This window comes from Biomphalaria glabrata, chromosome 4 (assembly GCF_947242115.1).
Source record: "Biomphalaria glabrata chromosome 4, xgBioGlab47.1, whole genome shotgun sequence".
In the NCBI taxonomy this organism is placed as follows: Eukaryota; Metazoa; Mollusca; class Gastropoda; family Planorbidae; genus Biomphalaria; species Biomphalaria glabrata.
The window spans coordinates 32,186,523-32,203,545 of record NC_074714.1 but is presented as its reverse complement, the minus strand read 5'-3'; the positions used below and the strand labels follow the sequence as shown (position 1 = coordinate 32,203,545).

Sequence of the window (17,023 nt, the reverse complement as noted above, 5' to 3'; positions counted from 1 at the left end):
TTTGAAGCATTCCCAGCTTTTATCTACATTTGATTCATTTAGAAGGGTGGACTTGAGGCAGTTCTCTATTGCATCTGCAAGCGACTTGTCAGTTTTGTCATCTGCTAAGCTGGCCGTGTTTAGCCTTTTTAGGGGTTTTGATTTTTGCGGACGTCTCTTTGGTTGGATACGAATGTTTAGTTTTGTGATGATGAGGCGGTGGTCTGTTCCACATTCTGCACCACAGCAAGATTTGGTGACACGAATGTCCTGACGGTCAGATTGTCTGGTGATGACGTAGTCTATGAGGTGCCAGTTTCTTGAGCGGGGATGCATCCAGGAAGACTGAATATTGTGTTCGTTATGAGCAGTTTGTGTTCAGCACAGGTCTGGATTAGTAGTAATCCGTTGCTGTTGCATTGACCTATCCCAAATTTGCCTAAGACTCCTTTCCAGATGTGATGGTCAGAGCTAACTCTTGCGTTGAAGTCACTGAGAATGAGTAGCTTTTCTGTTTTTGGAATATAAAGTAAGGTGGAGTTTAGTTCTTCGTAAAACTTTGCTATGACATCATCTGGGTTGGTCATGGTGGGTGCGTAACAGCTAACAATGGAAATATGTTTCTTTCCGTTTTGTAAAGGCAGCTTTAGGGTCATGAGCCTATCACTAATTCCTTTGGGAGGCCCGACTAGTTTGGACACTATTGATGTTTTTTGGCAAAGCTGACTCCAGATTCACGTCGTACTTCAGTGCTTCTACCGCTCCAGAAGAAAGTATATCCAGATCCTCTTTCGCAGAGTTCACCTTCATCTGCAAGCCGAGTCTCACTTAGTGCTGCTATGTCTATGTTGTATCTGTGGAGCTCCCTGGCTACTAGTGCAGTTCGTCTTTGTGGTCTATCAGATGTGTCGTTGTCAAGTAGTGTGCGCACATTCCATGCGCCTATGGTAAGAAGAACTATCCTCGTCTTTTTCTTTGAATTTCGACCGCTTGAGTAGGGTTCCCGCCAACTGCGGTAGGCTGGCTAGGGTAGTTTTGAGCAGGCAATTTTTGGGGCACCTTTTCTAGCCCTGTCCTCATGCTATGGAGGTAAGCAGTGCACTCCTAAATATGGCTGCTCAACCACTCAGGGGGCTGCCTGACTCCACTGCTGCTCTGTGTCAGTGGTGAACGACCATATGGCCTGAGCCGCCTGTGTGCAGGGTTGCAGCTACGGCTTCCAGTGTTCCCACACCTACCGCTTCACTGCTTGCCTGTCGCCACAGGACTTTGGTTTGTTTGTGTTGGGGGGGGGGAGATGACAAGTGACTTGCGCTGGAATTTGGATTAAAGTGAGGAGGATTCGCGCAACACGTCGACCTCACTCTCTCGCCCTAAAGCCCGTCCTTTTCCGGAAGCAAGATTTGGTCAAGACGTCCGGGGACAAGTTTGGGTGCAGTGGATAACCAGAGACTTTCTGTGTGTCTTGTCTTGCTCTTGAGTACTCCATAGCACTGTGCTGGTACTTGCCATTCTGTCCGATTAATATAATTAATCGAGATAATGTTAAAACTCTTGAGTTGGGGGGGGGGGAGGAATTTCTGACCAATGACTTGATACAGTCTTCAAATCACAGAGTATGCGAAACGAACAATGATAGTATTAATAAGATTATGTCTTTCAATTACACTCTCGCTGATTGCCAAACATGAGAAAATAAAATTTAAAAATCATAACTTCGAGATTGAAAAATTATCACATAATTATGTCAACAAGTTATTCTGCGAGGTATCTTTGACCACAATAAGATCCAATCCTTCGTAACACAATATGATCAAAGTATTTGGGATCCTCAGGTGTACTCCCGTAGGTAACTCCTCTATAACTCGTCGTATATGTCCAGCAATAAACACATTTGATAGAACTTCACCGTCGACATCAACATTCACACATTAAAACTAGCAAGCGTTACAAGCTCAAGTGCGCATTCATTTCGAGCTATCGTCTGACATGAGACTTAGACCTGAAGTTTTTAGAGGTTTAACCAGACGTCAACTTTGGAGCTATCGTCTGACATGAAACCTAGACCTGAAGTTTTTAGAGGTTTAACCAGACCGCTACTCTGGAGCTATCGTCTGAGATAAAGAATAGACGTGGCGTTCTTGAGAGGTTTCACCAGACAATGATCAACACACGCTAATCTCAAAGACTTAATACTGATGGGAAGACCACATCAAGGAAGCAGCGAGTATCCATTAGAAAATTAGACTATCAAAGTTGAGAAAACAAAGTGTATCGATGTAAAAGATCTCTTTTCAAAATAGAAAGAATTAATGTTAGGTAGATAAGCATTACAAAGAAACTTAATGGAGACATTATGAGGAGTTCTTTCGTTCATAAAAGTCTTTGGATAAATAATTATTGACTAAATTTTATTGACTGATACAATAGTCATCTCTCAGTGTCCAAATAATCAATGTTTATCTTTTGTCTTAATTGTGTTTTTATTAGCGGCCCCCGAAAGGGAAAAGACGCTATTAGTTTTGTGCGAAATGTCTGTCCGTCTTTCCGTCTGACCGTCTGTCCGTCCGTCCCGTTTAGATCTCGTAAACTAGAAAAGATATTGAAAATCCGATATCACAATATTTTAGACCATTCAAAGTTCTGATGCAACGGCTACTTTTTTTTTTTCTGAAAGCGAAAAAACTAATTTTTAAAATCAGTTATGCAAGCAGTTTTTTAAAGAGAAAAAGCTAATTAGTATGCATTATTTAAAATGAATAGTGATCTTATAAACTTCATTTTTCTGAACATTTTTTTTTGTGGAATTTTTTTTTTTTTTTTTGAGGATTCGAATAAGAGATTGAGCCTTTTCAAAACAATTAGATCAATTATAAGACATCAGTTAGGCCAGGGAAGGCGCGGTGGCTGAGCGGTAAAGCGCTTGGCTTCCGAACCGGGGGTCCCGGGTTCGAATCCTGGTGAAGACTGGGATTTTCAACTTTGGAATCTTTGGGCGCCTCTGAGTCCACTCAGCTCTAATGAGTACCTGACATTAGTTGGGGAAAAGTATAGGCGGTTGGTCGTTGTGCTGGCTACATGACACCCTCGTTAACCGTAGGCCACAAAAACAGATGAACTTTACATCATCTGTCCTATAGACCACAAGGTCTAAAAGGGGAACTAGTTAGGCCAGGTACACATCTAACTTTACATTCACTTACACCTATCCTTTGATCTGCGGGACCGTTGGGGCACTACACAAGATCTGTTAACCTTCTTTCTCCATTCTTATCTCTCATTTGTCTTTGATATAATTTCATTTGGATGTTCTTTCTGAAAATATTGAAGCCTGCCTGGGTGGACCACTTCGTGGGCCGATTTTGAGTTTGTGTTTCCACACAAACTGTCTTTTGTAACCTTGTTTGTATATATAAAAGGTATCGTAAAACGTACTGGATATATCTTTTCATAAAAGCTTGTCAGAGAAATATATAACTGTTTCTTAAAACATATCACATGAACATAAAACTTTGTCCTAACCATATCACATGAACATAAAACTGTCTCTGACAACATATCACTTGAACATAAAACTGTCTCTGACAACATATCACTTGAACATAAAACTGTTTCTGACAACATATCACTTGAACATTAAACTGTTTCTGAAAACATATCACTTGAACATAAAACTGTCTCTGACAACATATCACTTGAACATAAAACTGTTTCTGACAACATATCACTTGAACATTAAACTGTTTCTGAAAACATATCACTTGAACATAAAACTGTTTTTTTAAACATATCACTTGAACATAAAACTGTTTCTGACAACATATCACTTGAACATAAAACTGTTTCTGACAACATATCACTTGAACATAAAACTGTTTTTTTAAACATATCACTTGAACATAAAACTGTTTTTTTAAACAAGTGACTTTATTTTTGAACATATCACTTGAACATAAAACTGTTTCTGACAACATATCACTTGAACATAAAACTGTTTCTGACAACATATCACTTGAACTTAAAACTGTTTCTGACAACATATCACTTGAACATAAAACTGTTTTTTTAAACATATCACTTGAACATAAAACTGTTTCTGACAACATATCACTTGAACATAAAACTGTTTCTGACAACATATCACATGAACATAAAACGTGGTCTATAGCGTGAACACATTAGAATGACATTGAAGACGTCTGGGGCAGAGATTCTTTGACATTAAAGAAGTCTGGAGCAGAGATTCTTTGACAATGAAGACGTCTGGAGCAGAGATTCTTTGACAATGAAGAAGTCTGGAGCAGAGATTCTTTGACAATGAAGACGTCTGGAGCAGAGATTCTTTGACAATGAAGAAGTCTGGAGCAGAGATTCTTTGACAATGAAGACGTCTGGAGCAGAGATTCTTTGACAATGAAGACGTCTGGAGCAGAGATTCTTTGACAATGAAGACGTCTGGAGCAGAGATTCTTTGACAATGAAGACGTCTGGAGCAGAGATTCTTTGACATTGAAGAAGTCTGGAGCAGAGATTCTTTGACAATGAAGGTTTTTTTTTATTCCACTGGAGATGTCGCTGTAGACTATTTGAAACTTTCCCTGGCATCGTCTCCCCTGTTTGGACGTCAACATGAAATTCTCATTTTTCTCATCAAATTTGAAAAACGCTCAAGCACCTATCACACACACACACACACACACAGGTGTACACACTCGTACAAACATTCTCTCTCACACACACAGATGTACACACTCGTACAAACATTCTCACACACACACAGACATATTGACGTGAGATCAGAACTTTCTTAAAAGACTGAAATGGGTGAGGGGAGAAATTTAAATTTCAAGAGAAACATAGACCTGTGTCATGAAGACCTGTGTCATGAAGACCTGTGTCATGAAGACCTGTGTCATGAAGACCTGTGTCATGAAGACCTCGCAACAGCTTTAGTCTGAAATATCTCGTCATTCATTTTTGTCAATGTTAGATCTAAACGTAATGAAGAAAGACTTTGACGTCACTCACCAGACTGTGAATAGAAATCAAGGTGATGACACTCTCCCAACAGATTTGTATACATCAATCAACTGATTTGTACAAAGCTTATATCAACTCACTCTTTATGTCTGTCTGTCTGGTACAAAGCTTATATCAACTCACTCTTTATGTCTGTCTGTCTGTCTGGTACAAAGCTTATATCAACTCACTCTTTATGTCTGTCTGTCTGTCTGTCTGGTACAAAGCTTATATCAACTCACTCTTTATGTCTGTCTGTCTGTCTGTCTGGTACAAAGCTTATATCAACTCACTCTTTATGTCTGTCTGTCTGTCTGTCTGGTACAAAGCTTATATCAACTCACTCTTTATGTCTGTCTGTCTGTCTGGTACAAAGCTTATATCAACTCACTCTTTATGTCTGTCTGTCTGTCTGGTACAAAGCTTATATCAACTCACTCTTTATGTCTGTCTGTCTGTCTGTCTGTCTTGTACAAAGCTTATATCAGCTCACTCTTTATGTCTGTCTGTCTGGTACAAAGCTTATATCAACTCACTCTTTATGTCTGTCTGTCTGTCTGTCTGGTACAAAGCTTATATCAACTCACTCTTTATGTCTGTCTGTCTGGTACAAAGCTTATATCAACTCACTCTTTATGTCTGTCTGTCTGGTACAAAGCTTATATCAGCTCACTCTTTATGTCTGTCTGTCTGTCTGTCTGGTACAAAGCTTATATCAGCTCACTCTTTATGTCTGTCTGTCTGTCTGTCTGTCTGTCTGTCTGGTACAAAGCTTTTATCAACTCACTCTTTATGTCTGTCTGTCTTGTAAAAAGTTTGTACACATTACTCTCCTACACCCAATCTCGGATCAAACTGAAATTTTGCTAAATTTATTAACTATTGGTAACTAATTATTTTGTTTGGTATCTCAAACAAGGCAAAGTAATAGTACTTGACTGAGATGTTGGTATAAGTTGATTTAGTCCCCTTCATAGGTCACCGCTCTAAATTGAAACAAACGATATATAACTATACAATCCTCATAAGTACCTCACTAACAGAGTGGTTAGCACGTCGGCCCGAGAAGGCTTGTGACAAGAGTTGAATTTTGTTTTGTAAATGCTTTTAAAAACCAATTAAGGTCAAACCACCCAGATGCCCTCTCCCCCCTCCCAGCCATATTCCCAACTGGTCAAGAAATAAGATAAGATCATAGAGAATTCAGAAAGCTAAAAGCATGAAATAGCACTAAACAAAAACAATTGGTAAAAATATTTCTAATCGCACAGATTTATTGTTGTTGGTCTAGATCTATTACACATTTAATTACATGACTGATCCAAACTAATTGATACATTTACACTTGGTATAAGCTTTGTGTTTTTTTTAAGTATTTTTTATGTTGTTGTTTTTTTACCTCTGTAGATTCAAGAGTGGGTGTGTGTGGTCTGTGACAAGAGACGCCGACTTATGACCACTACAGGATTGTGGTACCACGGCTATCACCCTGAGACACAGCTTCCCTTAGAGAAACAAATTGTTGGGTCATCGGGAGGATTGTCGCACTTAGAGAGGGTTAGTCGACTCTAAAGAGAGTTTGTTCACTTAAGAGAGAGTTTGTTCACTTCAGAGAGAGTTTGTTCACATCAGAGAGAGTTTGTTGATTATAGAGAGAGTTTGTTCACTTTAGAGAGAGTTTGTTCACTTTAGAGAGAGAGTTTGTTGACTTTAGAGAGAGTTTGTTGACTTTAGAGAGAGTTTGTTCGCTTCAGAGAGAGTTTGTTCACTTCAGAGAGAGTTTGTTAACTTCAGAGAGAGTTTGTTCACTTTAGAGAGAGAGTTTGTTCACTTCAGAGAGAGTTTATTGACTTTAGAGAGAGTTTGTTGACTTTAGAGAGTTTGTTGACTTTAGATAGAGTTTGTTCACTTCAGAGACAGTTTGTTCACTTCAGAGAGAGTTTGTTCACTTCAGAGAGAGTTTGTTCACTTCAGAGACAGTTTGTTCACTTCAGAGACAGTTTGTTCACTTCAGAGACAGTTTGTTCACTTCAGAGAGTTTGTTCACTTCAGAGACAGTTTGTTCACTTCAGAGAGAGTTTGTTCACTTCAGAGACAGTTTGTTCACTTCAGAGACAGTTTGTTCGCTTCAGAGAGAGTTTGTTCACTTCAGAGACAGTTTGTTCACTTCAGAGACAGTTTGTTCACGTCAGAGAGAGTTTGTCTGGAACCACAGAGATGCATTCACATTTATAGTTGCCACAATCTTAAAAGTGTATGTTTGTCTTCTCAGCCTGATAATCTAACGTCCAGTCTGGAGACATCTTTGGTTTCCAACGCCTCATACGCTTCCAGCAAAGACAGCAAAGACAGTCGGGACAGCAAAGACAGTCGAGACAGCAGAGATAGTAGGGACTCGAGGTAGAGATACATACACTATTTGTATTTTAATTTTTGACTTCAATAGAGGTAAACATTAAGATTATTGATGTTGCGACGGTCCTGTGGCTATTCTTTTTGATGTACATAAAAAGCCTCCTTTACTGGTGGCTACTCTTTCTTATGTATATAAGTGTACCGAAAAACAGTGAGGAATGCAGAATTTCCCGTGGCTGCGCAGCCCCAGCTACATATTTTGCCACATCTAGGGCAAGCATAACCATTTTCCTTGTGTAGATCGTGTAGATTTTCTTTTCGCCCTATGCGTTTGTCCTCGGCAGCGGATTTTCTTTTTGGTAATGGTAAAACTATTTCACATAGAACATAACACATTACACTTGAGTATCAGATTTTTTAAAGATATACTGTTCAAACCTAGCGGCTCAGCTAAATATATATATATATATATATATATATATAACATATACATCTTAATTTAAATCTTGTTCCGGATGTCCATCGAAAATGAATATTCGTGACTATGCTAATCATACGCATTGCCTCCCTTGATATTCAAACACTCAGACAATGATGTGTTTTTAATAGGTATGTCCCTTCATTTCTCTAAAGTTCGAATACATTGGGAAACTCTTCTCGGAAAAAAAAATGATTTTCTCATTTGATAAATATTCGAAAGAAATTGAGCTGTGTTTCAATTAACATTACGTGGTGTTTTTTTTTTTTTTGTTGTTTTTTTCAGGGACGAAAGTGACCAAACGTATGACAGCCGAGATGGATCAAGGTGCGGCGGGGACAGTGGCCTAAGTTTAGACCTGAGTAGCCTCTCCCTGGCCTCAAGTCAAAACTCGGAGTTCGCCAGACAGGTGTACGAACAGAATCGAATGAAAGGTAACGTGACTGTGAGTTGATAAATAAATAGGGTAGACATAGAACTTAGACTTTATTGAAAAGAGTGTGTGTGTGTGTGAGTCTATATGTATATAAGAGTGTTTGAGTCTGTGTGAATGTGTGTGAGTCTGTCATCTTGGCAGACAATTCTTCATTGGGAAGTACAAGACATTGAATTCTTCGTGTCACATCAGAATGACACATACGTATTGATGGGACTTTGGATTCTGGAAAGAATCCTTTTTTTAAAGAGTGTAACTACCCAATAGCCAACTCTTTCACGCTTATCTAAGTTCTAGGGAACTAAAGTGTGGTCAATCTCAACAAAGTAACTTATCGTATACATTATCTTATCAATGACAGATTTTCCTTTTAAAACAAATACGTCTCTAAGAGTATCCATACGTTCATCAGAGACTTAACGTCTACTAAATCATTGGCTGATCCAGGCAACACGTTCCATGCTCTAACGGCATTAGGGAAGGGAGAGCATTTAAAACAAGTTGTCCTAGCATATGAAATAACAATTGTGTATTTATCTTTGTGTCTTTCTGGGAATTTTTTAGGTTGTTTTTTTTTTGTTTGTTGTTTTTTGTGTTTGTATATTACGGTTTAGTTTTTATATTTTAATACTATTTTACTTTTTCTCACGAAATGTCTCTACATTAAAGTTACTTGACTAATTTTACAAGTCTAACGTGAATATTCGTTTTTAAACCTCACTGCTATCCTTTGCACCTGTTCTAGTCCATGTTTTCTTCCGTTGTGTGGTCCCAAACATAGGATGCATAATCTAATATTGGTCACACCAAGTTTATTATGTTCTTATATGATTTGTAAATAATTTTAATAATTAATTTCTATAACTACATCGGAGAAATAACAATCGTGTGTTTCTTGCCCTCGTAGCACTTAATAAGGCTTTAGTTTGACAGTTTCTCTCATGGGAGCAAGGAGTCTATATTTCACACATGGATATAAGGAGGTTCTAATTTGTTTCCAAAAGGAAACGTCTGTAATTTATAAGATAAGATATATTAGAACGTGTGTACTGCTTCTGTGTGTGTGTGTGTGTTATGCCTATATACGTGTTTGTGTGTGTATATGTAATTACATGATCAAAATTTCGAAAGCTCAATCATGTATGACCATGCCTGGTCATATGTCAGTAAATAAACTACTTCAAGTTACTTCACCACTAGCCTCTCACTCTGTAGTCACTGCATAGTTGCTCACTTGATGTCCATAGAAGAAAACTTTAAAAAAAAAAAAAAACAACTCTGGAAATGTATATCTAAACTTTAACTTTTTTTTTGTTGGTTTGCCGAGTTGGTAATTCTTCTATAGTCTGCTCACAAACGTCACGTGACTTGACCAGAGCACTGACCTAAATACACGCTACTGTCTGCTTTAGCTATGTTTTTTTTTTCTTAATTATTATTTTATTTGTATTGCCTCCCACCTTAGAATACACTGTGTACAATTACACATCTTTGAAAAGAAAAGAAAAAACAACCTTTGACCGACGTGAATGCAAAGGGATAATCTTCTCTTTGTTGATATTATGAAATCTTCACTTCCGGTTCAGGCCTATATCCTTTAAGCAGTAAAATACTGTCCAGTAGTCACAAAGTAAAAGCTGTATGTATACATCAAGGTAACCTGAAGAAACATGTATGAAGATAAAACGAGGAAGATTGGGAGAGCTTTTGAAAGAAATAAACCAACTAAAAAATGTCAAGGACGCCATATTGAAGTCTGACTGTTACAAAAATGTGTTTGTGCTACAATCAAAAGAGTTTTCAATTGGATTTCACTGTCAACACAAAATGTAAGGCCATGTCACGAGGTCCTCTCGGCTAGCACAGACCTTCCTTCAAAGAACAGTACCCGGACAAAGGAAAGAGAACGCGCTGGGAAGACAACATCAAAGAATGGACGAGCCTGTCATTGAAAGAGATTCTAGTCAGACAGAGAGGAATGGAGAAAGACGGTTTACAGATCATGTGTGGTGCCCGAACGTTTCAACAGATTAAGGTGAAGGTGAAAATTTGCACATAAAAATATCGTAAGCCTTGTAAAATGAGTTGATTACCACAAAATTTTTGTTTAAATATTCTATTCACTGGATGCACTAAACTAAAAAGCTAGCTATTTATAGTCACGTCATAGATGGGAATTACCAAAAGAGTTGTGTATGTCGGTATTTACCTGAAGGTAGCGCCATTCTTCTAAACCTTTTTGAACACAACATGATGACATCGTACTGGAGGCTACTAGTTTGTTCACTTGATTGGCTCTGGCTCAAGTATTTTCAAAAGTCTTGAACATTTGGTGTTGACTGTTGTATGTTTCTGAAAGACCTTTCCTTTCTTGTTCCCACTAAGTGTGTGTTTATGTGTGTGACCTAACGCTTTGTTTCCTTCTCTTTGTGCACACTTTGACAGGGATCTTGATGTACATGATGGGACCTTGTGGTGATTATTGATATTTCAATTGATTTAGTTGTTGTCGCTAGATGTCGTGCCGTTGTTGTGTGAGGTCTGCACAGAGACAGATTGATGGACATACCGTCAACATTCAAAACAGAAATATTTCATGGACAGCTTCTGACTAACTTTTTACACATTCTAAGCATAATATCATAGCATCCAACAAAATACATATCCACTAAGCTAGCAATGCAGACATAGTACATGCCAATGTTACGTTAAGAATTGAGCCAGTTGTTTAGATAACCATGTCAAATGTAAAGAAACCAATAGTATCCTCTAAGTCCTCCCACAGACATGACACTTCTTCCAACAACTTCCGAAACACGAGAGCCTGCACTGGAAACATTTTTTTTCCAGAGTAAGCATTTTGTTCACTGACATATACATTTTAAAAGATGATGCTTATAAAGTATAGGGACCTAGGAAACGAGTTTTTCTTTAGTTAGAAAGTATCACAACAACACAATTCCTCATTTTAATTGCTTAGTTTTACAGCCCATAAAAATGGCTGACAAGGTAACAAGTACATGTTTAAAAATTACACCCAAATGACAAAAAATCAGAACAAAAAATCAATCATCACTCTAGATATAAGACATCAATTATTGCCGGAGACAATTCTTGACAAAGACCGGCTGTTTTATGTGTTGTAAACACTGTTTATTGTATTTTTGTATATAGTGTTGTTGAATTTCTTTTTATCAGCTTTCTGCTTTCATATCTTACATGCAAGGTAGCCACTAGTGGCCAACATGTGTCTAGTGGCCAACATGTGTCTAGTGGCCAACATGTGTCTAGTATACTTGTGTATAACAGAGTGAACAGAGCAGTTCGTTTTTCTATTTACACAGTTTTTGTTCTGTAATAGATTGTGAATAGAATCTGAATATGTATGCTGACTTCCAACATTCACAATAATTGTCTCAATTCAATGAAACATGTTATGAACGTTAGTAGATATTTCAGAGATTGACAAATTATTGTATTCTGTTCAAAAAATCTTATATTTAAAACAGTATTGGTATTTATAATATTATTTCTTAACTTTGGTTTAGATCTACATTGTTCGTTCCTTACTCCATTTTGTTTTGTTGAAGCATTGTTTCTCCCAGACTAACTGATATGGGAAAGTGTAGAAATAACCAAGAGAAGTTTCTATGCTAGAAATTCTCATTTTCCTTGACAGAATTTTATGAAAAGAATATGCTAACTTGGCAGCCATTTGTAAGGTCTCTAAAACTAACAAACTAAAAATAATAATTGTGTTGTTTTGATACTTTCTTACTAAAAAAAATCCTTTTTTTAAGTTCTCTAAGTTAAAGATAAAGGTTAAAGCAAACAAATGGCCTGCATTTAAGTCCAGATTTTTTTGTACACTTTCTCAAGTTCATTTTAGTTTTTTGTAAACTTCCAAAGATTCGTTGCTCTTGATACTTTAAGATCAAAGAGCAAAGGTCATAGCAACCTCGTTTTTGAAGTTCATGTCACGTCAAAGTTATTTATAGCTTTTTTGTTCCTATACTGTTTGATGTTGTTTGCAAACAATAGACATTTCAATTTCTGCATGTCTGACAACTACACGCGTAACTTTCCTTGCATGTCTGACACCGAGACACATGACTTCATGCATGTCTGACAATGTGACAACTTTTCTTGCATGTCTGACTATGTGATAACTTTTCTTGCATGTCTGATCATTCTTGCACGGCTAACATCTCTGTGTAGGTTTCATTACTTGTATTAAATACAAAGACTATCTTGGTTCATTCCTAGTACTTTTTTAAACAAATTATTTTTCTGTAGAATTATTCCTCTCTTTGATTTATTATTATTAATCTTTTCTTTTATTTAAAACATTTCCAGGACCTGGAGCCAATTTACCGAAAAGCGAATCGGACGAGTTCTCCGACTTAACCTCTGATTTAGACTTTGACGAACTGGCCTCAGAGCGCAGTCGTCCAGACGGAGGCTCCAGTACAGACGACGGCTATAGAGACGGCTCCAGTGTAAGTAAACGCAAAGAACACAAAAAACAAAAACACAGGCCGAAATCACTGACCCTGTCACGCTCTCATAGCCACACCTCATCCGACGAGGAAGACGGAGCCAGCTCCGGAGGAAGTGACAAGAACTCAGATCCGCCTGAGTCTCAGCGAGAGGCGGGGTCTGAGAAACTTGCTTTGGGCACTCTCTTACTCACTGATCGCAGTGATAAAAAACAAAATGGAGGTCTTGTCACGGAAGGCTACTCGGGAAAGGAGTCCAACTTTTCCGTATTGCACGATAGCCCGACGCCGCCTAAATCTCCTAGCTGGAGGGAAGGCTTAGACAGCCCACCGTTCTCTCCTCGTCGTCGAGACTCCTATCCCGGCAAACGTCGAGGCTCTTTGTCTCCGAAGGAGAAAAAAACTCATTTCACATACACGGATATTTCTCCACCATCAAGACAGCTGTCATTAGATGAGCTCTATGGAGACTCGTCTGCAACTAGTTCCTTCCTTGACAACGGCATTGCTGGATCGCAAGTACCTCAGAAGCCGTCTCCTATTTCGCCCGAGGAAATAAATGATTCCCTTTTGACCCATATGGGTGAAACTGTTTCGTTTGATATTCCGTCGAGCCGAGCGAAGCCTCCCACCAGCATTGGCGCTCAGCTCCACCATAATAACTTTCAGATGGCCTTCTCCATGCCACACTCGGCGCCTGTGATGGACTTGGCCACCTACGCCGCCACCATTGCTAACAGCACGGCCAGCTTGACCTCCATGAGCGTGTCCCCCACCAATCTGCTACCTCACACCACTCCACCTCAACTCCAGATGGCTGAGCCCATGAGTCCGGACAGTGCGGACTCCAGCTGCTCTTCCCCGGTGTCTCCTGGTTACTATGACAACACTCAGCCCACCAACGAGGACATTGAGGAGGTTGAGCTGGCAGACCCTTCCTCCAAATCTATTGACTTCCAAGGCACGAAGAGGCAGAAAGCGAGACCCCCTTCCACGGACTGGTCACCCGTAATTGACTTATCGCCAATACTAGATGTGTCCCCTTCTGTGGAAGAAGCCGAACAGGAAGACATGCTTGCTAAACAGATGGAAGAATTAGAGCGACAAAGGTCACTCAATGCTGCTGAGGAAGATTATGATGAAGAAGTAGGAACAAGTTGTGATCAATCTTACTTTGCCAATCAAGACCTTACTTCCCCTGTAAGACCTACACAGTCTCAAGCAGTAATTCCACGCATCCCTCCCCCTCCATCTGCTAAGAAACTCAAGCAACAGTTGAACGAGGAATATGACGATGAAGAGGACAGTCATAAAGACGATGGATCGTTCCCCTTCGGTAGCACTTTAAGGCGATGCGGGAATTTTGAGGATATCAGCAGACTAGGAAGTGACAGTTCCCTGATAAAAAACACCTCTGATTTAACAGCAGACGATCGCTTGGTAGACGACATTGACCTTCACGATATCGATGCGGGATTTCCTGATGCGCCCTTCTTCTCGTGCACTAGCCAAGCTTCCAGCATTCCACACTCCGCGCCTTGCCTCAGTTCAACCGTATCCACGTTTCAAGCTCCGGCCCGGCAATTTGGTCAGACGGAAGAACAAGGAACGAAACAGCTCCGTGCGTTTGAGTCCATGATTTCAGACGAGATTCATAAGATTACAGAAGATATGGAGAACATTGTCAAGCGTGGTGCGGCAAACATGAAGCCGATACCACCGCCGAAACCAAAACGACGATTACCTGACCCGGAGTATGGCAACGGGATACCGCCCCCATCTTACTTCTCCGATTACACAGATCAAAAATCCATTCCTAGCATTAAAACTGAGGCACCAAGCGATTCCGGGAGCCAGGACGGATCTTTTGAGGAGGGCTCATCCAGCAGACATCTGCCCAGGCAAGATTCGGGAGAAAAAAAGAAAGCAAAAGATTTAAAGGCCAAGCCGAGCCCCATCCTGATACAGCACATTGAAGCTGAGGAGCAGTCAGTGTCCCCGCATTATAAAGTCATGGAGTCGCCGCCCACGCCCGAGACCAAAACAATCAAACGAGAATTTTCTGACAGTACTTCTGTATCTCCAAGTTCCTCTCCGGACCAGGACGTGTACGCCTTTCCATCACCAGTTACCCCTCCTGACTCGGATTCCTCTCCTCCCAAGCCTCATTCACCATCCTCCCCTGGCACAGATTTAGACGAGGACATTGAGGCTGCTCGTAGGATTTACGGCTACAGAAGTACAAGCCCCTACGACAACGCCAAGCCCACGTTCACCTCTGGACCTGTGCATACAGCTTATACCTCAACAAACACAGTCGTGTCCAGCCCGCCCACTTGTGCTGGATACGACATGGCCCCAGGCTCGTGCGAAGATAATTATGCAATCCCAGCAAGTACCAGGCAAGAGAACCAGATCCGACCACCCATTTCCCCAAGGAAAAGCATCAGAAAGTTGGACGATCAGACAGTGAATGGGAAGGCTAGCCCTGTTTACGAATACGTCAAGGATGTCAGCACTCAGGATTACTCTGAAGAACTGGATCTTGAACACATCTCTTCCTTGAATGAATACAAAATCAGATCCTTAGGGCTAGGGTTAACTAAACAGAAAGGCCTAAATGACTATGATATCGCTCCTTCCAAGTTTCCCTCTCTGACGCTGGGCCAGCACACCGAAATATTTACTTACCCTGTTGTTGGGGAATTTCCTGGACGGGGCAGGAGTAGTTCAGCTCCCTTTACGTCTGCTAACGAAGAGTCTGTTCAATCGGAGGCTCCCTCAGCTCGTCCCCGGTCTGCCTCTACCGACCAAGAATCTGCGGCCTCGACGAGTGTAAGGGATAAGATCCGAGCTTTTGAAGAGGTAATCAGCACGTTTGTGTAGCCTTTGTTCTCCGAAGTTGTCTAGTGAAGTCCCACAATAGCATCATCTCTGTGGTGCAGAGTTTTAAGGCGTCCACAATTATTTGTGGCGTAATGGCCTCTTTCATGCATACGTTTTGGAAGTACCTCATTAATATTGATGAGATATGACAAACATTTCTAGCGTATAGATCCTAGATGGTATATCAAGTAAATATCACACATGATGTCAAATAGACAAATAGCCAGATGACATGAAATATCATCTTGCTATCTAATTTTCTGTCAGCATGAAGACTAGTCCGTTAGATAGTGAGATGCCCATTAGATCTGATATAAGGTTAAAATTTCCTTTTATACCAATATGTATTTAGACAAGGTAAAGATAGATGTATACATCTTAAGAATTTAGACACGTCATTGGAGTTGTGGTGACATTTTGACATGTCATTCAAGCTGTGATGACATTTGGACATGTCATTTGAAGTATCATGACATTCCTATCTAGTTTAGTCACCAAAACACAGTCATGAGCCTCTGAAATTTTCGATCAAGTCGGGTGGTGGAGCACTATGTCATCTACAGCTTCAGTGACTAAAACCTAAACGTCCTAGATTATTATGAACATTTTGTTCAGTGCCATAGGAGCCAGTATCTCCCAACTAGCTGTAGTTACCACTCTACAGGGAGGTAACTTAGTTTGAGAATCACTGTGTATATATATTATAATTGATACCTAGTACAATAGCATACATTTCTGGAATAATGTCACTGAATACATTATTTCACTTGGTACCCCTCTTAGTACGCTCTAATACAAATATTCTGGATAGTTAATCACTAGCATTTAGAAAAGCGTTTTTAAATTATACATATATTTCCGATAACCTTATTCCATGGTGTTGTTTCCCTTGGTACAGGGAGATTTCGTTCGATTGAAGTCCCACAGGATGTCTAGCTTCTACATTACTTTTCAGTTTCACATTATCCGAGGGTCAAGAGGCAACTTCGATCTTGTTACTTATACTCTCTCTATATTTTGTCCTTATATTTAGGTATACGCAATAATAAAAACAAATGTACTATTTTGAACAGTGAAAAGATAACTTTTTCTATAAAAGTTGGTTTAAAAGGCTGAACTTGGTGACTTGATGTAGCATAGGACCGCAACAAAAGAACTCTTCTATAAAAGCTTGTTTAAAAGAACTCTTCTATAATAGTTTGTTTAATTTAAAAGAACTCTTCCATAAATGTTGGAGGTCTAAAAGAACTCTTCTATATAATATAAGTTTGTTTAAAAGAACTATTCTATAATAGTTTGTTTAATTTAAAAGAACTCTTCTATATAATATGAGTTTGTTTAAAAGAACTCTTCTATAAAAGTTTGTTTAAA

At 39.5% G+C, this 17,023-nt stretch overlaps 1 protein-coding gene across 7 annotated transcripts in view; it reads left to right on the top strand.

Moving 5' to 3' along the window:
- The window catches only part of LOC106071603 (uncharacterized), a 190,247-nt gene that overhangs the window by 114,575 nt on the left and 58,649 nt on the right, over window positions 1-17,023 (top strand). For 6 of the 7 annotated variants that reach the window (XM_056027222.1, XM_056027223.1, XM_056027226.1 and 3 more), the window contains 5 exons: window positions 6,406-6,555; window positions 7,271-7,398; window positions 8,117-8,265; window positions 10,713-10,742; window positions 12,624-15,631. In XM_056027222.1, coding sequence (XP_055883197.1) covers window positions 6,406-6,555; window positions 7,271-7,398; window positions 8,117-8,265; window positions 10,713-10,742; window positions 12,624-15,631 — 3,465 coding nt within the window. The remainder of the gene's footprint in view (window positions 1-6,405; window positions 6,556-7,270; window positions 7,399-8,116; window positions 8,266-10,712; window positions 10,743-12,623; window positions 15,632-17,023) is intronic. The other variant, XM_056027225.1, reaches the window with a different exon arrangement.